The 27,863-nt window shown below is 37.9% G+C and overlaps 1 protein-coding gene across 24 annotated transcripts in view; it reads right to left on the bottom strand.

Moving 5' to 3' along the window:
• The window catches only part of JMJD1C (jumonji domain containing 1C), a 380,550-nt gene that overhangs the window by 84,853 nt on the left and 267,834 nt on the right, over positions 1-27,863 (bottom strand). For 11 of the 24 annotated variants that reach the window (XM_078345837.1, XM_078345841.1, XM_035268256.3 and 8 more), the window contains one exon: positions 15,428-15,541. Coding sequence is in view for 2 of the 24 variants with exons in the window: in XM_035268256.3 (XP_035124147.1) it covers positions 15,428-15,541 (114 nt within the window). In the remaining 22 variants the exon portion in view is untranslated. Of the gene's footprint in view, positions 1-15,427; positions 15,562-19,385; positions 26,770-27,863 lie in introns of those variants that run through there. The other 13 variants (XM_078345842.1, XM_078345835.1, XM_078345846.1 and 10 more) reach the window with 3 other exon arrangements.

The raw sequence follows: 27,863 nt of genomic DNA, 5'->3' as shown, positions 1-27,863 counted from the left end.
GAAGAGAACCCTAATACAGCACTCTACTAAGAAACACCACTATAGAACCCTAGACTTCTGATAAAGAAACAGGCAACCATGTATAATATTCCTGTATCAGCTGATTCTATATTGCAGAATACTATGCATCTAGCTCTATTTCAGAACTTCTGGCATGTTACTATAATTATATTTATGACCTGAAAGAGAATCAAGTATTTTATCTGTCTTTGAATTCACATTTAGAGCAAAGTGACTGGCACACAGCAATAAATGAATGACTATATGTTATAATTCAGCAATCGCAGGGATCTTCTTTTTCCTTGAATCTTAAAAACATATGTTCCCTGCTGGGCATGGTGGCTCACACTTGTAATCCCAGCACTTTGAAAAACTGAGGTGGGCAGATCACAAGGTAAGGAGTTCAAGACCAGCCTGCCCAATATGGTGACACTCCACTACCACTAAAAAATACAAAATAATTGCTGGGTATGGTGGTGCATGCCTGTAGTCCCAGCAACTCAGGATGCTGAGGCAGGAGAATGGCTTGAACCCAGGAGGTGGAGGCTGCAGTGAGCTGAGATCGCGCCTCTGAACTCCAGCCTGGGCGACGGAGACTCTGTCTCAAAAAACCCCACATATTCCCTACAAGGCAGGTGTTATGCCTAATAATTCACAAGGCAGGAGTTATACTCAAGACATGGATACCCAAGACTTCAAAAAATGTCAACAAAACAAAATAGTAAACTTTAATGATTTATCTTAGGGTGAGCAATTATTTGAACAAATTACTCAGCTGTAGAAATGTGAAAAAAAAAAAAGTACCGCAAGTAATCAAACCAGTGTAATACTTGCATAAGAACAGATAATATAGACCAAGGGAACAGAATAGAGAGCACAGAAATAAACTGTTATACAAATGGTCAACTGATTTCAAGGGTGGGAAGAGCACTTAATGTGGAAAAACTTTTTAAGAAGTGGTGCTAGGGACTGGATATTCACATGCAGAACAAAGAAACTGAACCCTTAGATTACACCATATTTTTAAAAAATGAGGCCGGGCGTGGTGGCTCACACCTGTAATCCCAACACTTTGGGAGGCTGACGTGGATGGGTCACTTGAGGTCAGGAGTTTGAGACCAGCCTGGCCAACATGGTGAAACCCCATCTGTATTAAAAATACAAAAAAGTTAGCCAAGCATGGTGGCAGGCATCTGTAATCCAGCTACTCAGGAGTCTGAGGCAGAACTGCTTGAACCCGGGAGGCACGGGCTGCAGTGAGCTGAGATCGCACCACTGCACTGCAGCCTGAGCGACAGAGCAATACTTTGTCAAAAAAAAAAAAAAAAAAAAAACAGGGCCGGGCGCGGTGGCTCAAGCCTGTAATCCCAGCACTCTGGGAGGCCGAGGCGGGTGGATCACGAGGTCAACAGATCGAGACCATCCTGGTCAACATGGTGAAACCCCGTCTCTACTAAAAATTACAAAAAATTAGCTGGGCACGGTGGTGCGTGCCTGTAATCCCAGCTACTCAGGAGGCTGAGGCAGGAGAATTGCCTGAACCCAGGGGGCGGAGGTTGCGGTGAGCCGAGATTGCGCCATTGCACTCCAGCCTGGGTAACAAGAGCGAAACTCCGTCTCAAAAAAAAAAAAACAACAAAAAACCCCCCCCAAAAAAACCCTCAAAATGGATCAAAGACCTAAAAGAAAAAACTAAAACTATAAAACTCTTTTGAGAAAAACACAAGAAACAATATTGAAGACACTGGATTTGGCAGTAATTTCTTGGATATAACCCAAAAGTACAGACAACCAAAGTAGATAAATTAGACTTCACATAAAAAAAAAAAAAATTGTATGTTAAAGAACACTATGAAAAGCTCTTGACAAGGTTGACAAGGACAACCCACAGAATTGGAGAAAATACTTCCAAAGCATATTCCTGATAAAGGATTGAAATCCAGAATATATAAAGAACTCCAACTCACCAACAAAAAAACCCAATCAAATGATAAAATGGGAAAAGGACTTGAATGTACATTTCTTCAAAGATATACTTATAACCAAAAAGCACAGGAAAAGATGCTCAACATTACTAATCAATAGGGAAAAGCAAATCAAAACCACAATGAGATATCACTTCACAACCATTAGCATGGCTATTATCAAGAAAACAAAAAACAACAAGTACTGGTGCAGCCATGGAAGAAACTGGAACCCGTGTGTTGTTAGTGAGAAAACAAAAAATCGTTTTCCATTGTGGAAAAGTTTGGCTGTTCTTCAAACAACTAAACATGGAATTACCACATGACCCAGCAATCTACTCCTTGGTATGTAACCAAACCAATGGAAAGGAAGAACTCAGATATTTGTACACCACTGTTTATAGCAGCATTATTCACACAAATACTAAGGTTGGAATACATCAACAGATGGAATGAATTTCAAAATGTGGCTTACACATACAAAGGAATATTATTCAGCCATAAAAAATAAATTTAACACATGCTACAACATGGATGAAACCTTAAAACACTATGGTAAGACAAGCCAGTTACAAAAGACTGAACATTACATGATTCCACTTATGTCTGGTACCTAAAATAGGTAAATTCATATACAAAGGAAAACAGAAGGTTTACCAGGGGTTAAGGGAGGGCAGGATTGGGAAATGAGAAGTTACTGTTTGATGAATACAGAGTTTCTCTTTGGGATGATGACAAAGTTCTGGAAATGGGCAGTGGTAATTGTTGCACAATACTGTGAATACACATAATGCCACTGAATTGTAAACTTAAACGGTTTTCTTTTCTTTTCTTTTTTTTTGAGATGGAGTTTCGCTCTTGTTGCCCAGGCTGGAGAGGAATGGCACCATCTTGGCTCACCCCAACCTCCACCTCCTGGGTTCAAGCTATTCTCCTGCCTCAGCCTCTCGAGTAGCTGGCATTACAGGCATGCACCACCATGCCCAGCTAATTCTGCATTTTTAGTAGAGACATGGTTTCTCCATGTTGGTTAGACTGCTCTCGAACTCCCTCCTGGCCTCCCCCCGCCTCGGCCTCCCAAAGTGTTGGGATTACAGGTGTGGGCCATCATGCCCAGCAAATGGTTAAAATTTTAAGTTTCACTGTTGGCTTCTTTTTAACAAATGCTTACTATTCCTCTACTCAATGAGGGTAAGACCAGTCAATGGCTGACCCAATTAAATATGGTTAAAAAGTTTCTCTATCTAGTCACCACTCCAACTTCCCAGGAAGATGGTATGGTTAGAGTTTATGGAAATGACCCATTCAACGGGCATTCCGCTTATTCCCTTGACTTACTGTAAATTTTTTTTTGAGACAGAGTTTTGCTCTTGTTGCCCAGGCTGGTGTGCAATGGCACGATCTCAGCTCCCTGCAACCTCTTTCTCACAGATTCAAGTGATTCTCTTGCCACAGCCTCCCACGTAACTGGGATTACAGGCATGTGCCTGGCTAATTTTGTATTTTTAGTAGAGGATGGGTTTCTCCATGTTGGTCAGGCTGGTCTTGAACTCCCAACCTCAGGTGATCCACCCGCCTCAGCTTCCCGAAGTGTTGGGATTACAGGCGTGAGCCACAGCGCCCAGTCTAGAAAACATCTTAATATGGATTCTCTGCCAACGAAACAAATTAATCTGAAAATAATGCACAGATCTGGGGTGTAGCTTGATGCCAGTGTGTAAAGTTTAGGGCAATAAAATTCAGGAAAACTTAGTCTTTTACTTAGAAAACATATTAACTGTAAGAAAAATAAAGTCTCACGCAAAAGAGAATGATGTGTAAATAGGAGGTACTTCCCATTGGATGGCTCACAAAGGCAGGCAGTGTGTTGGCTTGCGCGGTGGCTCATGCCTGTAATCCCAGCACTTTGGGAGGCCGAGGCAAGCAGATCACCTGAGAGGTTGAGTTCAAGACTAGCCTGACCAACATGGAGAAACCCGATCTCTACTACAAATACAAAAATAGCTGGATGTGGTGGCACATGCCTGTAATCCCAGCTACTTGGAGACTGAGGCAGGAGAATCACTTGAACCTGGGAGGTGGAGGGTGCAGTGAGCAGAGATCACGCCACTATACTCTAGCCTAGGCAGTAAGAGTGAACCTCTGTCTCAAACAAACAAACAAAAAGCAGGCAGTATGAAAGAAGTAATATCTTAGAATCTAAAATTTGGGGTTCAGGTTCTGTGTGTGTGTGTTTTTTAAGACAGGATCTCACTCTGTCACCCAGGCTAGACTGCAATGGCAGACCTCAGCTCACTGCAGCCTTAACCTCCCAGGCATAAGCAAGCCTTCCATCCCCTGCCTCCCAGGAATCTGAAACTATAGGTACCCAGCAAAATTTTTTGTTTTGTTTTGTTTTATTTTTTTGGTACTGGTTGAGACAGTTTTGCCATGCTGCCCGGGCTCCTCTTGAGCTCCTGAGCTCAAGTGATCCGCCCACCTGAACCTCCCTAAGTGCTGGGATTACAAGTGTGTGTTACTGTGCCTCACCACACCCAACCCAGGTTCTTTTGTGACTATCACAAGCTGTGTAAACCTAGATGCCAAGTCACAACTGAGCTAAACCTCACTTTCTTTGCCTTCCACAGAAAATTACTACCATAAATTCTCTTCCTTACTTGTATTTCTTTCTTCTTTTCCTTTCAGCTTTTCATTCCCTTACGCCTTCTATCTGTAAAATTATAGAAAGCTAAAAGGTCTTGTAAAGGACCAGAGACAGGTAGGTGAATTGATACTGACACACGTAAGTCACATGGAAACTTGTTATGAGAAGCAATACCTATGAGTTAGTAGAATAAACCTGTTAAAGAAAGGAGATTCTGGGGAAGGGAGAAAAGGGAATATGTGACTTGAGTATCTGACTTTGTAGTTCCCAATTCCAGTCTGAGTAAAGTTTAGCTGCACTTTCTTGCTATGGATGTACTGTGACATTGCCTGCGGTATCATCCAATACCCACGCCCTTTTAAAATTTAATCTAGTTTACATAGTTTCTATGTTTGCTTCCTTCTCATTTTTAAGTTAGACTTCTCAAAGAGCTGTGTGGATTAATAAATTAATATGCATCCTGAAAGCACTACGGAAATTAAGAAAACAATACATTTTCCTCATAAAGCTACCATAAGAACTAAAATAATGCACATGAACGTATTTTAAGAATTATCAAATTCCCAAAATTAAATTCTAATTCTAATAAAATATTACTGTTAATTATTGAGAAATAAAACTCTAATTCTGAGATTTTAAATAATATGACCGTGCTTTAGTAAGATTATGCAATTAAGAAAAAGAATAAATGAATCCTAGTATCTTACTTTGATTAGAAAAAGGAAACCAGAAAATCTTTCTCAATGGTAACTAGTGATAGCTTAGAGTCTACAAGCATAATTTCACACACTTTAAATTCATGGCAGCAGCCACAAGAAATTTAAAAGGAGACTGGCAGATTTTTCAGCATATGATCATAGCAGATTTGGGACCAGGAAAGAACTACTGCAGTGACTTATGAATGCTTTTAATCTGAATATTGCAGAATAGCTCATACTTGGGCCAAATTTCAGTCAAAATAACATGTTCCCAAACTCCAAGGATGTATTTTCAACACATCAAGTTTTGCAACCAATTTTTACAAATCAAGAGCCTTTTTTTTTTTAATAGCAGATATGCACTAGGATAATTAAAGGGACCTTAATAAGAATGTTTCATTACTATTTTTTGAAATTATGGCTACATAAAATCATAGAGTAGGTAATAGAATATTTAAATAGTATACAGAGCAAAATTACTGAATATTAAAACATAATATACCAACTTTATATTAAAAATAATTTTTAAAAAACAAGGAAGTATATTGACTCTGCTTTAGCTGCTGGTTCCCCTTTTCTTGTTGTCCATCCTACTATCGAGGCTTCAGCTTCACTCTACTATTGCAAGCTGTCACTTTTGACTTGAAATGGAATAAAGCCAAATATTACAAAATAGCTGTTTCCTGTTCTGGCCTCATCTCCTAGACCACCCCCAGGCTATGCCTGCCCATGGATGCTCATCCTACCAAGCCAATAATCTCCCAGTAGTCGGTTAATAATTATGTATTTTAATACTCTTGGCACAGTATATATGCTATAATTGTTCTCATTTTACTGATTTTATGTCAACAAGGCACCTCTAAATTTCAATCAAATGTTAAAATGAAGGCAAAGTGAAATGGAAAAGGGAGATGTACATGAAAACTCAGGGAATAACTGGGAATGTGTTACACGCCAGCCAAAACATAATCCAGAAACAGATATAGAAAAAGAGAATAATAGCCAGACACAGTGGCTCACACCTGTAATCCCAACACTTTGGGAGGCTGAGGTGGGAAGATTACTTGAGGTTAAGTGTTCAACACCATCCTGGCCAACACCAGTGAAACCATGTCTCCACTCAAAATACAAAATTTAGCTGGGTGTGGTGGCTCAAGCCTGTACTCCCAAGTACTGAGGAGACTCAGGTGGGAGAATCACTTGAACCAGGAGGCAGAGATTTGCAGTGAGCCAAGATCCTGCCACTGTACTCCAGCCTGGGTGACAGACCGAGACTTCACTTCAACAAAAAAAAAAAAAAAAAAGAGGAAAAGTGCTGAATAAGTACTATTAATCCAAATGATCCTGGTTTTCCAATTCTGCAGAACATTTGATTTGCATCTGGCACTCTAAATGAAAAGTTCTTCTAAAACAAACCTAGCTTTACGTTGAATGCCTCTTATCCTAAAGACTAAAATAATTTAGGGCTTGATTAATGTTAACGAGAAAAGGTTGTTTTTCTCCACCTTTAATAAGTTCATAGAGCTAGTGTACTCACTCACTGCTACAAAGGTCATTTAGTCCAACTCTTTTACTTAATGCTTAGAGGACTTCCAGATCTTAGTACTACAGCTACAAAGCGTCTTCCCAGAGATAAAGAAAAATTTTGTACCTTACTGAGTATCACTTCTACTTTCTGAGAGAAAACTATCAGCAACAAGTAGAGTACATGACTTTCCCTGTGGAAAAAAGGTAAGGGTGTACTCTAAAGGATAACACCACAGTACAGTTTTATAGTCATATTTTCTAATATCATTTTCTTAAAATAACAGTTTAAGAACTCATAATGAAATCTTACCTACTTATTCTTCAAAAAAGGAGAAGAAAAAAACACTACTACAAAAACATGTTCTACTATACACTGACAATGGGTTATACTGAGAGCTGAAAAAGTTTGTTTAGCACCAGCTGGAGAAAAAATGCTAAGAGTTCTAGGGAAGACTAGTAAAAAAGACTGTTAAAAGTAAGCAGCAGATGGTGGCAGAGAAATAGCCAATGAGTATGTGAATGGTAGGAAGAGAAAGAAGTTTCAAGTATCTTCCAAAAAGGTTTAAGATATCATCTATGAAAAGGGAAATTTGGCCGGACGCAGTGGCTCAGGCCTATGATCCCAGCACGTTGGGAGGCCGAGGTGGGCAGATCACCCGAGGTCGGGAGTTCAAGACCAGCCTGACCAATATGGAGAAATCTCGTCTCTGATAAAAATACAAAATTAACCGGGTGTGCTGGTGCGTGACTGTAATCCCAGCTACTTGGGAGGCTGAGGCAGAAGAATCACTTGAACCCAGGAGGTGGAGGTTGCAGTGAGCTGAGAAGACGCCATGGCGCCATTGCACTCCAGCCTGGGCAACAAGACCAAAACTCTGTCTTAAAAAAGGCGGGGGGGGGGGGGGGGGGACAGACTTACAACATTATCTTTTATTGAGCAGTTTCTGTATTATAAACTCTTTAAATGTATCATTTTACTTAATCTTCCTAACAACCCTGAGGTAGGTAGTTTATATTTATAAATGAGGAAACCACTTATTCAAGAACAGTTGAGACTTTCCCAATGTCAATTAGCTAGCAAATAGTAAAGCTAAGGTTTGAAACTAAGTTTGCTTGAACCAATGTCAAAATTCATGCTCTCAACCATTATGTTACAATGAATCTGTAAGACAAAAGACTCTAGAGAAGACCCAATCAATTGGCTGCTTCTGATATTTATAATAACCAAAATGCCATTGTTACAAAGGTAATTTTGTTACTCTCCTGAGAACTGTGCTTAGTGGCCTTTTTCCTCTTTTATCTGACCCCACACCATGTGTATCCAGCATTAATTCTATTCATAAACTCTCTTCTTTAGCTAGGCTGACATTCTACTGTCCCTGTCCCCCCACCCCCCATCTACCTTGTCATCACTTACTAAACTAACCTGTTCCTCCCGGCAAATGTCTGAATTACCATTACCACCACAACACAACCCACCCCACCAACCCCACCTCATCCTTTCACTTCCATCTCCATTCAAGTGAAACTCATTAAGTTTTCAGTCTCTACTGACCTCTCCTATCTTTGTATTTCTGATGTTTTTACTTTAGGCTCCTTAAATCTAGCCTACTTCAAGGAAATTTTTTTTTTAAGGGCCAGCCTCAGGGGCTGACAGCTTTCCAGGCTGAAGGCCAGGAAATCATTTTTTTATGTTAGGTCTTATCACAGATTATAAACTCTTTGAAAATAAAATAAAGATTATTACTTACACGACTTTTATTAACTTTTTTTTTTAAGATGGAGTTTCACTCTTATGGCCCAGGCTGGAGTGCAATGGTGCAATCTTTGCTTACTGCAACCTCCGCCTCCCGGGTTCAAGCAATTCTCCTGCCTCAGCCTCCTGAGAAGCTGGGATTATAGGCAACTGCCACCACACGCGGCTAATTTAAAAAAACATATTTTTTAGTAGAAATGGGGTTTCTCCAGGTTGGTAAGGCTGGTCTTGAACTCCTGACCTCAGGTCATCTGCCCACCTCAGCCTCCCAAATAGCTGGGATTATAGGTGTGAGCCACCTCGCCCAGAGACTTTGATCAACTTTTAAAAAATCATTAAGCAACCAGCAGGGAGCTGTGAAATTGGTAAGAAGTAATGCTAGAGCAGTGAGTGACATGATACCAGGAAAAGAACAAATTTGAAAGGAATTGTATGACAAAAATAATCACATAAGTATACTAATAAGTACCATACTAGGTCAAATTCCCATTCATATTATAGAAATGTTACAGTTTTAAAATAATCTAAAGTGATATATATGTCTGCACTATAAGCTGAAGTGAAGGTAAAGAAAAGTTTGAAAAAGCCAAGTCCCTTCCCCACCATACAAAGTAACTGTAACAGGAGGTTCTTTTTACTTATTTCTGCAAACTATTAGTGATATCATATTACCCTGAGAAATAAATCTGCTTATAAACGAACTTCTATCAACAAGATTTCAAACTTTGAGAATGAACCACTTATGTCAAATATTTAATTCAACAGAGTATAACATTTCTCTAGTAACAACCAAACAACTAGTTAAATTGTATACCTTGGCTAACTGAGGGCTAAAATTTCACCTTACTTCTATTATTCCCATCCTGGTTGTGAAGCAATTCCAAATGCCACAGGACAATAACACAAATTTAGGAGAAAAAAAAAATACTTGTCTCTGATACACTCTACTTCCTAAACCACTAACTTATCCTAGGTAACTGAACTATTTTTAGTAAGCCAGATGTGTTGAGCAAACAATTACCTTAGGAATATTCAGAAACCACAGCCAATAAATTTATATGATCAATCGTGAAAGAATTATGAGTTACAGTGAACTCAAACTGGAAAAAAAACTTTATCATTGAAACACTACAGAAATAGATAAACAATCTGGCACAGTCCAGGCACATTCATTTACTAGATAATGTATGACTCTTCTCTGGTTAAGTCTTTAAGCCATCTTTAGTCCATGTACTAAGAAAACAATAACTCAGGTTTGTTCTACCCAATTCCCTTCAACCGGCAATCCACAGCACAATAGTATTGTATCTAGTAGTTGTAAAGTACTGTAGTTCAATATCTATACTCTACAATGATAGAACTGTAGTATTAATAGTCTCATCTCTAAACTTTTATCAGCTCATTACGAAACAGAACTTTTTTTTTGAGACGAAGTTTCGCTCTTGTTGCCCAGCCTGGGGTGCAATGGAGCAATCTCGGCTCCACAACCTACCCTCCCGGGTTCAAGTGATTCTTCTGCCTCAATCTCCCGAGTAGCTGGGATACAGAACTTCTTTTTATTTTAGATGGAGTTTCGCTGTTGTTACCCAGACTGGAGTGCAATGGCATGATCTTGGCTCATTGCAACCTTCACCTTCTGGGTTCAAGCAATTCTCCTGCCTCAGCCTCCCGAGTAGCTCGGACTACAGGCGTGCACCAACATGCCCAACTAATTTTTGTATTTTTAGTAGACAGGGTTTCACCTTGTTGACCAGGATGGTCTTGATCTCGTGATCCACCTGCCTCAGCCTCCCAAAGTGCTGGGATTATAGGCATGAGCCACCGCGCCCGCCTGATACAGAAATTTTAATGGAATCATTCCTTTAGGTCTAGGATTTATGATTCTACCTTATTTTAGGGAAAACATCTCATTACTACAATAAATTTTAATATACTATAAGAGAAATACGGCGTGTATAATTTTGGACAAGCACGTTCAGCATGAAATCTTTAATGGTTTTAAGTAGTGACCTCTGTTTTATTTATTACATTTAAAAGCAAAGAGGACTGTGATGCCTAAAAAATACCAGACTAACAAGCCATACCAAACCAGATTAATTGACATGAATCATGTACAACTTTCAGGTAAAAACTAATCTCTTCCACATCCTCTACGAAGCAACCCAAACCTGAAAACTTCAGGTGTGTACATGGCCAGTAGCCAAACTTCAGGATAAAATGATTTCAAAATCATGCTAAAAGTTAAATATTCCATTTTATTATCAAAATTTGTATGTGAATGTGATCAAAACTGTAATAAAAATTTTATGGGCAGTTTTTTTGAACATCTATAATCATACTCCAAAGTAAAGCAACAATACCACAGAATTATAGTAACAACAAAAAAACTATTAAAAGTATCTTTAAAAAGCAATAATTAATTTTCTTCTCCTTCTTCCCAGCCAGCTAAAAGATACAGTACAATCTGCAGATTTCCCTGCTACTTCCTCTCCCTTTTTCCTTCCCCCTCTTCTTCAAAGAAAGTTAACTGTAGGCATTATCAGGAAACCTAAAAGGAGGAAGCAAAAACTTGTTTGTGTGTACAGGGAAGGAAAAAGACATGTAACAATACCACAGCATGCTGCTTCAGTAACCTAATTAATATATATCCATTATACTGTCTGAAAATGTTGGTTTCATTTCTCTTTTTAGTCATGTTTCTTTCTAAAATACTACAAACTATAATCTATAATGATTTCACCCTGGAACACTCAACTAAATGTCACCTACAAAGCTGACCAGGGCTGGGTGCAGTGGCTCACACCTGTAATTCCAGCACTTTGGGAGGCCAAGGCAGGTGGATCACCTGAGGTCAGGAGTTCTAGACCAGCCTAGTCAATATGGTGAAACCCTCTCTCTTCTGAAAAATACAAAAATAGGCCAGGTGTGGTGGCGCACACCTGTAATTCCAGCTACTTGGGGGGCTGAGGCAGGGAGAATCGCTTGAACCTGTGAAGGGGAGGTTGCAGTGAGCTAAGATCTTGCCATAGCACTCCAGCCCATGTGACAGAGCAAGACCTGTCTCAAATTAAAATAAAGAAAGCTGACCAGGTTAACTAACTTAATACTTGCTATCTCATATTCAATACATTGAAATCATTCAGAGAAAAGAGTAGGATTCAAACCAATGACTTAGAAGTGAAAGGACCTGTATTAATCTTGATTCATCTGTTTCCTAACCATTACCTTAATCTTTCTGATTTAATGAAAACTAAGGCTGTGCAACTGTAAAGGAAACTAAAGAAAAACATACTGCTACTGAATAAAATGCTGAGAAATCAAGGAGAAATGTGGTGGATTGAGAATTCCCAATGAAAACATTTAATTAGATTCAAAGCAAATCACCATTTGTGGAAATTTTTAAGACTTGCGCGTACCTACCACTCTAGACTAAAAAACAATATACAAAAAGGCCATTTCCAAAGAAGAGAAGTTTCCCCCACCGACTTAAAAAGTTTATAAAGGATAATTAGCATTCATATTCAAAAGAAACTGTCTCATGAAATTTTAAAAAATGAAAAAGAAACAAGCTCAATTAAAAAGCTTATTCAAGTGTATCCAAACTCCATTGGACTTACAGAGGGTTACCTAAGGTTGACATAGATCAAGGCACTATTTACAAAATCTATGTCAGTAACAGCTGCCATTTTAAGAAGCCAAGGAATTTAACATACTGCTTGGACAAGTGGTTAAAATTAATCAATCTGTTATAAAGCCACTCTAATTCCATGAACTCTAATGGATTTTCTTCTTTCTAAAACATTTCTGTATTTCACAAATTTATTTAAATAAATAAATTTAACCACCTTAGGTATCTGTAGTAAATTTTCATTCAAAATAATAAAATAAATATTTTTCAGTTGGGCATGGTGGCTCAAGCCTGTAATCCCAGCACTTTGGGAGGCCGAGACGAGCAGATCATGAGGTCAAGAGATGGAGACAAACCTAGCTAACATGGTGAAACCTTGTCTCTACTAAAAATACAAAAAATTAGGCGGGCGTGGTGGCACGCCCCTGTAGTCCTAGCTACTCAGAAGGCTGAGGCAGAAGAATCACTTGAACCTGGGAGGTAGAGGTTGTAGTGAGCAGAGATCGCACCACTGTATTCCAGTGCAGCCTGGATTACAGAGCAAGACTCTATCTCAAAATAAAATAAAAATAAATAAATAAATGTCTATCATTTACACACGGGAGAAAATATATTTATAACCTGATCTTATTTTTAAAAAAACCCTAACTATAAAAAATGCACAGCCAGGAGCAGTGGCTCGCCTGAGGTTGGGAGTTCGAGACTAGCCTGGCCAACGTGGTGAAACTCAATCTCTATTAAAAAAAAAAAAAATGAAGAAAAAAAAATACGCATAGAAAACTACTATAAACCAGTACTTAATCTGAAATTTGTAAGAAATTCTAAAACTAAGGTATGGTAGATCCTGAATCAAATGCTCTCATGTTAATTCCTTCTGATTTCTTTGAACTCAGAATTCACATTTTTAGAAATAACAATGGTTAAAATGTCAAGTCAATCACTTTACGGCTGGAAGATATGGTACCCTTTCAGGCAAGAAGGGCGACTTAGTATATACACTAGCAGAGTAGTTTAAATAGCTTACTAACAGAGACAATCATACAATTCACCAAACATCATAAGACTGTAGCTCTTTTTTTTTTTTTGAGACAGAGTTTCGCTGTTGTTGCCCAGACTGGAGTGCAATGGCACGATATCGGCTCACTGCAACCTCTGCCTTCTGGGTTCAAGCAATTCTCCTGCCTCAGCCTCCCGAGTAGCTGGGACTACAGGCGCGCACCACCATGCCCAGCTAATTTTTGTATTTTTTAGTAGAGACGGGGTTTCACCTAGTTGACCAGGATGGTCTCGATCTCTTGACCTAGTGATCCACCCGCCTCGGCCGACTTTAGCTCTTACGCCTCTGAAACTGTTTTACAAAGTTAGAGTACCTTCCCCATGCTCCCCCTAGCACATTCTTTCAATCATTGTAATTTTCAAAACCATGTCTAGTTTTAAGCCACCTGGCAAGAGTTTATTTTCAAAAGTAATTTCTACATAACGATTTTTACTTCTCTAAACCAAACCCAAGTTGAAACTTCCAAAAGTGCTAATAATACAATAACAGAATTAAAACATTAAGACTTGGGAGGTTCCTTTGATTTCACCTAGATTCACCTACTCTAAATCCCTCTGACTGGGAGAAATGAAAAGGTCTATAGTAAACTAAATGGTATCCACAACTAAAAACAAAATAAAACTCCAGGGAAAAGCTCTAACACCTTCACTATTAAACTGAGATTTGCTATGAAATAAATATTATAAACAAAGAACAAAAGCTAACAATACCAAAAAAACTAGGCCCTTTAAAGAAATAAGAAAAATCAAATGGAAGGACAAAAGCACTTCTATATAGACTTCAAAACAGGAAATAATGGTTACACTAAATGAACTATCATCTCATTTTGGTGGACATAATAGAACTATTCTAATTCCCTAAGTATTAGAATTCCATGTACAACAATTCACTGCTCATTAACACAAGCTCTTCTTCTCTCCATGAAAATAATAGCTCTACATTTAATTTTTTAAAAAAGAGTAACAAGTCTGAAATAGTATTAACTTTTTACTCCATTAGGAAAAATTTAAACTAGTTCACCCATCCTTTCTTTCAATGCAATTACTGTATTATTTTAAAACATCTGAATAAAAAGAAACCTATAATACATATATTTAATTCAACCTAAGATCTAAACATACAAATGTAGGCTGGGTGCAGTGGCTCACGCCTGTAACCCCAACACTATGGGAGGCCAAGGCGGGCAGAACACTTGAGGTCAGGAGTCGGAGACCAGTCTGGCCAACATGGTGAAACCCCGTCTCTACTAAAATTACAAAAATTAGCTGGGTGCAGTGGTGTGTACCTGACATCCCAGCTGCTCAAGAGGCTGAGGCACGAAAATCACTGGAACCCCGGAATGGAGGTTGCAGCGAGCAAAGACTGTGATACTGTACTCCAGCCTGGGTGAAAAAGTGAGACTCCATCTCAGGGAGAAAAAAAGGAAAAACAATAAAAAAATAACACACACACACAGAGCAAACTTCTGTGAGTTTTACTTATACCTGAAAAAATTAACTGATACTTTCAATAGAAAATCCTAAAAACTATTTAGCTTAATACTTTTGACAAGTTTCTTCACACAATTAAAATCTAGTAGTCAACTGGAAAACGTTTTCCTAATTAAATGTATTTGTTGGGAGTGGGCAGGTCTTTAAAAAATAAATATATAAATAAGTGTATTTGTAGTTAAATTACAATAATGGAGAACTAAAATTTATAAATAAAATATTTCAATTAATGACAACATAAAAAAAATTCCCCTTTAAAAAAATGAACTGCTATTATGCTAAACTGATAGGTACACAAACACTTATCTCATTTAATTATATTAATGACCCAATTCTTAACCTTTAGAGTTGAAGAAAATTTATACTAATATTTAACCAATTATTTTCTAATCATGACTATTATTTAGAATGTCATAGTTTATTTTGCTTACTTCTGTATTCCTAGCAACATAACACTGCCTGGCTCATAGTAGGTTCTCAGTATATATTGTTAATTGAATAAATAAACTGTTTATCCTATAAGCAAAATCAACTGCATTCATTGGGTTTTTCCCACTAGAAGTTAGAAGAAATGATACTTAAAGAATACTGTTTAAAGAATGTCTGAATATCAACAAAGTTTAATTAAGTTAAAAATTTTGAAAGTAATCTAAAATTTCTTACCTGGTAGGGCTGAAAGGCACTATCTTCAGTTAAAAAATCCAGTTGCTTATCTACAAGGAATTCTACTGCAGTGACTGAACTGGGTATACTTCTTTCAACCAGAGGTTTGAAAGTCTGCCAAGACAAAAAAATTTCTAATGATAATTTTCTGGGTGGAATCCTGAAAATATGAAGAAATACATATCAAGTATCAATGTCATTATCACTACAGACTTAGGATGCCAATTAATATTAATTCTCATATCATAAAGCTTTTAGCTACACCATAAAATATTTATGTTTATTTTAAAGGAACAAACTAGATCTACATGTGATACGAACATATTTGAGTATACTAAATCCCAACTATTTACTTTTTAAAAGGGATGTGATAAAATATGCATGTGTGTAAAAATGTCTGCTTAAAAAGAGAAACTGGTTTTAAAACAGTAAACTAGGTTGGATAGCATATTTACCCCTGCCTTTTTTAAAAACTGTATTATTTCTTATTAGAGAGTAGTTATTATTTCAATGTACAATTTTTGTCTAGCTCATTTCACATTAAGCAGATTTTAAAGGATCAGGAAGCATCTGGTCTTTTAACTCCACCCCTTTTACTCCCACCCCCACCCCTGCACCAAGCACAAATAAAAATCCTGCAGCTTTGGTGAGAACAGCATGGAGGAAGGGAGAAGAGAAAGAGGTCAGTAGGCAGTACTACACAAAACCCTATTTGCAGTCAGGTACGAATCTCCACTACTTCTTTTTAAAAAAGTCAATCCAAGGTCATTTGATTCCTTTAAGAAGACACCTTTCACATATGGGATTTTACTCATATCTTGGGCGGGGGTGACAGGAACGGAGCCAGGGGAGAAAGAGGGAGGAAGGAAACAGGGATGCCTTGTATACATTTCTTTATGACTATCACACTCACTTTCAAAGTAGATCAATATTAAATAAAAAACAAGTGTCTTCTATTCATGTACTATCCTAAAAACTTGAAAACAAAATTCCACCATTTTAAAAACAGTGACTTTACTATAAAAAAATTTTTTTAGACAATTGGGGAAAAAAGTTCAGAAAATGATATCAATAGCCAACTCAGCTTCTAAGTTACTTTTATCTCATGAAGAAAATTTTCTAGCTACAGGGTAATTTGTGTTACCATTTCCACACAAAAGGAAGCTTTTGATAAAGACAGCACAAATTCCCAGGCGTTTCAAAATCACTGTTTCCCCTTTCTCTTATTATGTCTTTAAAAATACATAACATCTTAATAACAATAAACATACTCCAGGGAGAAACTCAAGATCTTCAGTTTGGAGTGGCTTTTAGGGAGTTAATTTCTATATTTAAGAAATTCCTTAGAAGAATTTCAGGTTGACTCACTGTAATCTGTAACAATGTTTCAAAGTTAAAAATTTAATATAAAATTTAAGCAAGACTTATTGCCACACTGTCTACATCATAAAATTACAAATAATATTTTCTTAATTAAAATAACATGAAAAAAGTTAGCTTACATTCTCACTTATTTTCAATATTTAAGATTAGAAAACCTAATCACAGTAACATCCTCTCTCCTGTATCCTAGGCTAACCTTTTAAGCACCGTATTATCATCAAAAATATCTGGATTTGGGTGAGAAATCACATTTTTGAAATAGAAAATCCTCACATTATTCACCTATTTCCTTTTAGGGTTCTCATTTAACACTTCTATTTACATAAAATCCTATAGGATTTTATAAAATTGTATTTATTATTTTACTTAACAAGTGACAAAAAGTTTATAATAAATTCAAGAGCATTCATTGTATTTAGGCTTTAAAAGTGTCCCCCCGATGTAATCGATTGACATGAAATATGTAACATGAACAGAAATATTATTCGGCTGATCTCTACTGTAAAAAATGTGTTTTCATATTATATCTCCGTCAGTTTAGTTTTTAAGTAAACTAGAAAACACTGTCATCTTCTCAAGAGGACTTTTAATCCTCGAACATTATCAAATGATCTATTTCTTTTCAAACAATACCTTGTCAGGTCAACCCAAGAAGGTTAACAAAAAGGTCCACAAAAGGTATTATCTAAGTGGCTAAAGATACAATTCAATTAAGCAGGATTTGAAAAAGAAGTAAAGTTCTCCTTTTGGAGTGCCTCTTTTCTTACGCAAATAATACAGGTGGCTTGCATTTCCTATGAGTCCCAGTCATTTTATAATATGAAAAACATTCTTCTGAAGAGAGCTCTGCTTTTCAAGGTAGAGTTCTACGGGTAAATTTCAACAAAACAATCTATAATTTAAATTATTCTAAGTTAATTAGAAAAAAGGATTCCTAAGTTAAAAAAAAATTGTCACATTTTAAAATGCCCCATTGAAAACCAAGTAAAATTTGACTACCAGAAATGTAAGAAAACTAGCTGACAATGATCAAAACTGAATACTCTTACAAGGATGTAAGTACTTATAATCATTTACAAATGGAGGTCCAAAGTATATCGCGCTTCTTAAATAGTAAATAAAAAGTACTGATAAATACTTTCATAGTATTTGTTAAATGTTTCAATATTTATTAAATGAGCAACAGTGAATATGTGTGACTGCTCTACTTTAAGGAAAAATGAAAGGCAAACAACATATGAAATAATATTAAAATACACCCCGATTTTTTTAACTGACAAACCAATCATGTAACTATTGTTAATTTTTGTATTAGTCTAACATATTTCAAAGAAATATTGTAAGTTTTAAAATACTAACATATTTAAATAAAAACAAATGGATCCTACGGGTGGCATGATGAATTTGTAGTAAATAGTTCATGGGTCTAGGTACACTGGAATGTAAAGACACTAGAACTCATGCATAACTAATTCAACACTCTAAAGATGATCATTCTATAAGGAACTTCCACAGTCTAAAGGGAAGCAATGAGCTAACATCTGATAAAAGTCACAGCAGAATATGGCCCTAATCACAAAAGACCATTATTTAAATACTGTAAAAACACTAAATGTTCAGTTGAAACAAAACACTTTTTCAATTTTATTAATGGATTGAGGGTGTTTTCTAAGGTCATTTATCAGTGTTAAACACACTTTAAAAATAGTCTACAGCCCAAATAAATATAGTTAAGAGTCTGCATTTCTAGTAGGCCTACCAAACTATAGGAAGAATGCTTAGAACAACTGTATCCTGTTTGGGGCTCCATGCTGCACCACATTCCATTCACATGAGGAAGAGGCGAACAGATGAGCCCTCCTCGAAAAACATTTTTAAAATAAATCAGCTACAGCTCTTAAACACAACTCAGCTGCTCAAACAAATGATGTTAAAGCTCACCGTTTCACATTTAACAGGAAATTCAAGGAGCTTATGTCTGCAGTCTTAGTTTCTAACAATCTCTGGTGAACAGTTAACGATTCCAAGTTTTTAAAAATCAGGCTTATTAACTGCAAAAATACTAATATAAATCTCACCAAAGGTAAATACTAAAGCAGAAAACAACCTGACCAACATTTCAGAAGTTTTAGATTTAGTCTACCACACACACACACACACAAAAAAAAAGACTGCAGTGACTTGAAAGAACAAAGTCCAAATTCCCACCCAAGCAGGTCTATTGAAAAACACGATACTGTTAGAAAACAAGTTGGGGGTGGGGAAGGGAATAACCAAAAGAAAAAAAAAAGCATCACAAAATAAATACCACACTTCTTTTGAAACACTAGTCTGAAAACCCTAATTTGAAGCACTTCTGCCATAATACTCTAGTTATTAAATTAACATTTATAATTATTAAATTACTACGAACACAATAAACCTTTTTAAGCAAATAAAAGTTTAAAATTGTTAAAAATAAAAACATTGAGGCCAGATCTATAAAAGGCAGTGACCTTAATTCCTCAGGCTGAGAAGAAAAACCAAATGTAAATTAAGACAAAAGAAAAAGGAAGCAGAAAAATACAAACCGTACTTTGTTCTTGAGAATTTTAAAGTATCTTTAAATCTCCGAAATCCACAACAAGGCTTTAAAGGTCAATAAATATTGCTGAAATTTCCATTTTGTTCTTGAAGAGTATTTATCTAGTGTAAATACTTCTTTAGTCTTCAAAAATCACAGGCAAATGGCTCTCAAACCAAGCATTTCTGAGCTCACTTGCAGCGGCGTCATTGTATAGGAAGAAAAGCCAAGACCACAGAACGAAGCAGGAGCTGTAACCTAACAAGTCTCCGACGAGCAAATGACGATTTTCTGTCTGCTCTGGCTCAGCCCTGGCAGTGATGAGGATTACAACTTGCTCTTTGTCATCAGCGCTGTGGTGTTAACGACTAAGAAATCCTGCAGCTGAAGCACTACTGCATCCTCCGATCTGGGTCAGGATAATTTCTCCCGAGGTCGCTTATATAACCAGTAAGGTACTCCAAATAAAGAGAACAGCCATCCATCAGCTGGAGAAAGCCTTTCCCACTGTACTCTGTCTGCGTGGAAACACAGTGCAGTAGCTTCCAACAGTGCAGACACCCAAATGAGAACGAGTACTTGGCTTAGGGCACACTGAGAGAAGGGAAGAGGCGGTGCTCTGTAAACTGTAACTAATCCCCCGTCACAGGTGCTGATGGAGTCACTTCCAGCACGAGTCACATTACTGGTGATTACTCATTTGGCTGCGGCCATAGAGACTGGCTCATAATTTTAACAACAGACAAAGACAGACTAGTGGCGAGACTGAAAGCTCAAGTTTACTGTCTCCTTCATAAAGCAAATGCAAATAGTAAGTTTGTGCTTTCCAGATTTACCAAGGTGAGAATGTGCAGAAAAGCAATAACATGCGACTATCTCTCAAGTTGGCAAAAATAAAGCATCAAATGTACTTCCTATGTTTTTAGGCACGGATTTATTTTTTAATATAATCGTTTTGCCTTGAAAATATTTAAAACTTCAAAATAAATCAATATAAAATGTTTTTAGGCAATAATCACAATGACCTCAGAGGCATTTTACTCAAAAGAAAAACTGGTAATATTTATTTTGGTAGATTTGAAAATACTCCTCAACCATTTTCACTCATTAGAAAAAACAATTTAACCTAGACAGTTCTAAGATACCTACAATTTGAAAGCATAAAATATATTTATCAAGTGTGTTATACTATATAGCCTCTTTTTTTAAAAATGAGTAGTATGAATTTTTTTTATTTTACGGGTAGTATAGTCTCTTAACATCCATCTTAATTCTAGAGTTCTGCTGTTCGATGTTGTCCAATATGGTAGTGACTGACCACATGTGGCAAATGAGCACCTGAAATATGGTTAATCTGAATTGAGATGTGTGCTGTATGTATAAAATACACATTGAATATTAAAAAAAAAAAAGTAAGCTGTATCTCATGAAAAAAATTATTTTGATTTGTTAAAATATTTTGATATGCTAGGTTAAATATAATACTGTAAAATTAATCTGTGTTAAAACTTTGATGAAAAGACTTAATTTAAAATCACACATGAGGCTGGCTTACACCTATAATCCCAGCAGTTTGGGAGGCTGAGGTGGGTGGATCATGAGGTCAGGAGATCAAGATCATCCTGGCCAACATGATGAAACCCCGTTCTCTACTAAAATACAAAAACTTAGCTGGGCATGGTGTCACATGCTTGTAGTCCCAGCTACTTGGGAGGTTGAGGAAGGAGAATTGCTTGAACCTGGGAGGTGGAGGTTGTGGTGAGGTGAGATCACACCATTGCACTCCAGCCTGGGCAACAACAGCAAAACTCCATCTCAAAAAAAAAAAAAAAAAATCACACATGTAAGCTCAACAGTTTATTTCTACTGGACAAGAATGCTTTAATAGTAAGTTCTCTATTTTACGTTTTGGGGGGACGTAGTCTTGCTCTGTCACCCAGGATGGAGTGCAATGGCATGATCTCAACTCACTGCAACCTCCACCTCCTGGGTTCAAGTGATTCTCCTGCCTCAGCCTCCAGAAAAGCTGGTATTACAGGGGTGTGCCACCAAGCCCAGCTAATTTTTGTATTGTTAGTAGACACAGGGTTTCACCATGTTGACCAGGCTGGTGTCTGAACTCCTGACCTAAGGTGATCGACCACCTCGGCTTCCCAAAGTGCTGGGATTACAGGGATGAGCCACTGTGTGTCTGGCCTTTTTTTTTTTTTTTTTTTTTTTTAAAGACAGGATTTAGCTCTGTTGGCCAGGCTATAGTACAGTGGCATGATATTGGCTCACTGCAATCTCTGGCTCCTGGGCTCAAGCGATCCTCCCACCAAAGCCTCCCATGCAGATGGGACTACAGGTGGGTACCACCATGCCTAGCTGTTTGTATTTTTTGTAGAGACAGGGTTTCACCAGGTTACCTAGGATAGTCTTGAACTCCTGAACTCAAGCAATCCATCTGCCTCAGTTTCCCAAAGTGCTGGGATTTCAAGTATAAGTCACCTTGCCAGGCCTTATAGAAATTCCTGATTTCATAGCAAAGACGTATGTGATAATGTGAGACTAACTTTGGCAAACTACTTGACAAATCAAGGAGCAGAGATGGAATGGAAAAGAAATTTGTGGCTCTATGTAAAACATCAGGTAGTATCTGTTAATTTGTCAGTATAATTAAATTTTAACCTTTAGAGCTTCCAGTGAAAATCTGTAAGCTTCTGACTTACAGAAGGAAAGGTGGTCATATACTCAGTCAACCATGCTTCTGTATTAAAATTTAATTGAAATGGTTTGTTTTATTGCAGAAACTACATGATGAAATAGAGGGATTACATATGGTAACATGCACTGAAACTTTAAAAATATACTCGTAAGTGTGAGAAAATATTTAATCTATTTTTAAAGGATGTATGTAAATAGTCTCCTCTTTCTCTCTCTCTCGGGAGACAGAATCTCACAGTTGCCCAGGCTGGAGTGCAGTCTTGCGATCTCTGCTCACTGTAACCTCTGCCTCCAGGGAGATTCAAGCATTTTTCCTCCTCCAGAGTAGCTGGGACTGCAGGCATGTACCACCACATCCAGCTAATTTTTGTATTTTTCATAGAGATCGGGGTGTTTTCATGTTGACCAAGTTGGTCTTAAACTCCTGGCCTTAAGTGATCCACTGGTCTTGGCCTCCCAAAGTGCTGGGATTACAGGCGTAAGACACCATGCCCAGATGTAATAGTCTTTTATTATAAATGTATCCCCATGGAGAAATGAGAAATCTCAATTTCAGTAAATCTAACAATTCATACTGATTTATTTTTAAATTATTTTTGAGACGGATTTTTACGCTTCTTCCACAGGTGGGAGTGCAATGGTGCAATCTCAGCTTAATGCAATGTCTGCCTCCTGGATTCAAGCAATTCTCCTGCCTCAGCCTCCTGAGTAGCTGGGATCACAAGCATGTGTCACCACGCTCTGCTAACTTTGTCTTCGTACTGATTTTTTATTCATACCACATACATAATCCCTTTATACCTACTCCAGAAGTATCACTTTCACTTCACAGAAATTATCAGGTTAACTACTGAAAAGAGGCTGGGAGCAGTGGCGGGTGGATCACCTGAAGTCAAGAGTTTGAAAACAGCCTGGCCAACATGGCAAAACCCTGTTTCTACTAAAAATACAAAAACTAGCCAGGGCATGGTGTCGCACCTGTAGTCCTAGCTACTCTGGAGGCTGAGGCAGGAGAACTGTTCGAACTCAGGAGGTCCAAGGCTGCAGTGAGCTGAGATCGTACCACTGCACTCTGGCCTGGGCAACAGAGAGAGACTGTCTCAAAAAAAGAAAAGAAAAAAAAAAAAAAAAAGAAAAGCTACTAAAAACAAGTGTATGATGGGCTTGCACTTATAAAAAGAATGAAGAGAGGCTGGTCCGAAGGTATTGAGTTATCTTAACTGATTGTTCACAGTCAGTTACAGATCGAACTCCTTGTTCTACTCTTTCACTCCCTCTCACTACTGCACTTGACTAGTCAAAAAAAAAAAAAAAAGAATGAAAAGAGATGGGCAATGATTAGTCTAAGACTGTGAGTAAAATATGGCTTAATTTTATAGAACATGGGTGGTGTTAAAATTATATTTTCTGTGTAGAAAATGGATGATGCTAAAAGGTAACTTTATTTTCTTTTACTTTTTGAGATGGAGTTTCACTCTTTCTTGCTCAGGCTGGAGCTCAATGGCGCAACCTGAGCTCACTGCACCTCCCAAGTACCTGGGATTACAGGTGCATGCCACCATGCCCAGCTAATTTTGTATTTTTAGTAGAAAGGAGGTTTCACCATGTTGGCCAGGCTGGTCTCAAACTCCTTTCCTCAGATGATCCATACACATTGGCCTCTCAAAGTGCTGGGATTTTAGGCGTGAGCCACTGCACCTGGCCAAGGTAACTTTACAACCAAGTGTTTTTAATATTGTCAAGTGAGTATTAAATCACATGTAACATCCTAATAATTCATTCATAACTAATCAGAGACATAAAATAAAAAGAATATAATGGAAATAAAAGAACTCACAATGTCATGTTACCAAACACTGCTTTTCAAGTACTGTCAGTCCTTTACACAATCACGTAGCATAGAAGTATGCTTAGCTATACCATACAATTGCCTCAATAATCATACATTCTAAGTAACACAAATGTACTAATTTTTAGTAAAATAAAATTAACACTGGATACAGTGGCTCACACCTGTAATCCCAGCACTTTGGGAGGCTGAGGTGGATGGATCAACTGAGATCGGGAGTTCAAGACCAGCCTGACCAACATGGAGAGAACCCGTCTCTACTAAAAATACAAAATTAGCCAGGTGTGGTGGTGTATGCCTATAATCCCAGCTACTCGGGGGGTGAGACAGGAGACTCGCTTGAACCTGGGAGGTGGAGGCTGCAGTGAGCCAGATCATGCCATTGCACTCCAGCCTGGACAACAAGAGCAAAACTCCGTCTTAAAAAAAAAAAAATTAACAATACTGAAGCCAGGAGCAGCAGTGGCTCATGCCTGTACTCTCAGCACTTTGGGAGGCCAAGGCAGGTGGATAACCTGAGGTCAGGAGTTTGAGACCAGCCTCACAAACATGGAGAAACCCCATCTCTACTAAAAATACAAAATTAGCCAGGCATGGTAGCGCATGCCTATTATCCCAGCTACTCGGGAGGCTGAAGGAGGAGAATCGCTTGAACCTGGGAGGTGAAGGCTGCGGCAAGCCGAGATTGTGCTGTTGCACTCTAGCCTGGGCAATAAGAGCGAAACTCTGTCTCAACAAAAAACAACTGAAAAATCACTCATTTTTAAAAAGTATTTCATACTACATCATGGTTTAATTAAAGTAAGACTAACTTCTCCACTATTATAAATACTACAGAATCAATCGCAGAGAGAGAGAGAGAGAGAGAAAGACTGTGTCTCACTCTGTTATCCAAGCCAGAGTGCCGTGGAGCTATCAGCTCAATGCAGCCTCAAACTCCTAGGCTCAAGCCATCCTCCTGCCTTAGTCTCCTGAGCAGCTGGGACTACAAGTACATGCCACTACATCTGGCTAGTATAAATATATTAATGTGACTGTTTTGGCATTAATTGGTCTGGTACTCTGGCAAATTTTTAATAAAAACAAAAATAATGAAGTAATGACATAGAGAACCCAGTTGGTATCAAGCATAAATTGCTAATTTTACATCAAGTCTCCTTAATGCACTCCTGTTCTTACAAGTCATTAGGAATGGTAAATCCCACCTTTCACAAATTTTAGTCCTTTAAATTGGTTGTTCTTACGGTTTATACCTTCCTTACTGGTCTGAGGTAAAAAGGTTAAAGTGACTGTTAATTTTTCTTTTTGTTGGGAGGTGAGGAGGAGAGTAAAAGCCTTTTTCTGGCTGCTAAAGCAGGCTAGTGGAAGAGGAAACTACTCCAGTTACTGCCCAGAAATACACATCTCTAACTTCCTTCCTTTTTAGCTGGTTTCTAGGTTACAAGCTGAATAAATCAACAGAGGTCAGAAAGTAAACAGAGGCTAAAAGGAAGGCAACACTGTCTGCCTATCCAAAGAAAATCTATTTCTTCCAATAATGTGAAAATCTTATATGTACAATTTTAAGAGTTAAACATTTTGGTTCCATTTATCTTGGGCCATGAAAAGAATAATCTTTCATCTTTATACATGTAGAAGCCTAAAAAAATCACTGGATTTAAAAAACATTATACAGACTTAAAAACAAAAAAGCAAAAACTCCTGAAAGTTCAATGATCTAGCAATATAAGTATTTTTTAAGACATATGGGCCGGGCGTGGTGGCTCACACCTGTAATCCCAGCACTTTGGGGCTGGTGGGCAGTAGAGGCAGGTGGATCAGGAGGTCAAGAGATTGAGACCATCCTGGCCAACATGGTGAAACCCTGCCTCTACTAAAAATACAAAAAATTAGCTGGGCATGGTGGCATATGCCTGTAATCCCAGCTACTTGGGAGGCTGAGACAGGAGAATCGCTTGAACCCAAGAGGTGGAGGTTGCGGTGAGCCGACAATGCGCCACTGCACTCCAGCCAGGGCAACAAGAGCGAAACTCCAACTCAAAAAAAAAAAAAAAAACCAAAAACAAAAACAAAAAGACATATGGATAGGAAAAGAAGACAACAATAGAAGAGAAATTCGACTTGATATGGACTTACAAGAAAGGTGACTAAATTCATGAAAGTATTTTTCAATATGCCATGTTGTAAAATCTATGAAAATACACAAAAATGTAACTCCTATATCATCGTAATGTCCAAGGGATCAAATTTTTAACATTAGGTCTCGCGCATTGGCTCATACCCATAATCCCAGCACTTTGGGAGGTGGAGGCAGGTGGATCTTGACACCACGAGTTCGAGATCAGCCTGGGCAACATGGTGAAACCCTGCCTCTACAAAAAATAAATGAAAATAGCTAGGTGTCGCCAGATGCAGTGGCTCACACCTGTAATCCCAGCACTCTGGGAGGCCAAAGGGGGTAGATCATGAGGTCAAGAGATCGAGACCATCCTGGCCAACATGGTAAAACCCCATCTCTATTAGTAAAAAATACAAAAATTAGCTGAGCATGGTGGCACACCTGTAGTCCCAGATTTGGGAGGCTGAGGCAGGAGAATTGCTTGAACCCAGGAGGCAGAGGTTGCAGTGCGCCAAGATTGCACCACTGCACTCCAGTCCGGCAACAGAGTGAGACTCCATATCAAAAAAAAAAAAAAAAAAAAGCCAGGTGTGGTGGTACACACCTGTGGTCCCAGATACTCAGGAGGTAAAGGCAGGAGGATGGCTTGAGCCTGGGAGCCTGAGGTTGCAGGGAGCTGAGATTGTACCACTGCACTCCAGTCTGGATGACACAGTGAGACTCTGCCTCAAAAAAAAGAAAAAAACAAGATTTTAACATTAATAACACCATGCAGATCTTCCATGTAATGCAAAACGTGTATATCACAGTTTCAAACCTTCAATAATCTGTAAGTTCTACAAGGATTTCTAGGAGATATGAACCATATCTTATGACTTTTTAAACTCTCCTTCCTCCAGCAAACATTGTAGCACATTCATTCAATCAGTATGGAATGGCTTCTATGTGCAAGGCACCATGCTCTAGACCAGGGTATGCAATAGTGAGGAAAAGACAACCAAATTCTTACCCTAGCACAGTTCACAGTCTTTCAGAAGGCAACAGAAATTAATACAGTAATCAAACAAATCAAGAAGCAATCATACAAGTAGACATGGTGGTATGCCCCTGGAATCCCAGCTACTTAGGAGGTGAGCTGAAAGGATGGCCTGAGTCCAGGGAGTGGGAGACCACCCTGGGCTACATAGCAAGACCTTGTCTCTAAAAATATATATATTTTTAAAAAGGAAATACAAAATTTATTCCTACTTCAACATTAGAAATTAACACTCTCCTTTCTACAGATTTAAAAAAATGGACATTCAGAGTTTAAGTAACTTTGCTTGTCAAAAATCTTGTTTATAGAAGTGCTGAGATCAGAACTTGGATTTCCTAATTCACAGCTGAATGATTTTTACATTGTAAGATGGTGTGAAAGCACTGTATTTGTTTTCATGCTTATTGGCATGGGTGGCAAAGAGCAAAGTGTTTTGCTATCTGCTAAATTAAACTTTAAACTTTGAACTTTGAATAGAGAAAAATGAAGCCTGTCTAGAAGAAACTGCAAAGTCATAAAGTACAAAAAAAAAGAAGTATGACATAATAAATTATGTATTTTTAATTTGCTTTACTGACACTTATGTCACCTTTCACAAAGGAGAAATAAGCATGATTAGGAGGAAAAAAAATCAATTCAACATAAGGGTTTCTTTTTTTTAAATCAGAGTCCTGCTCACATAAAGGGTTTTTAAAGCTATGGTCAGAAAAAATAGACTGGGAAAGATGATAAAACACTAATATTTGGAAGAAAAGAAAAGCTTATTTAATTACTTTTCTT

Source organism: Callithrix jacchus, chromosome 12, assembly GCF_049354715.1.
Source record: "Callithrix jacchus isolate 240 chromosome 12, calJac240_pri, whole genome shotgun sequence".
Taxonomy (NCBI): domain Eukaryota; kingdom Metazoa; phylum Chordata; class Mammalia; order Primates; family Cebidae; genus Callithrix; species Callithrix jacchus.
Note: the sequence above shows the minus strand (reverse complement) of the source record. Positions and strands in the feature narration are given on the sequence as shown.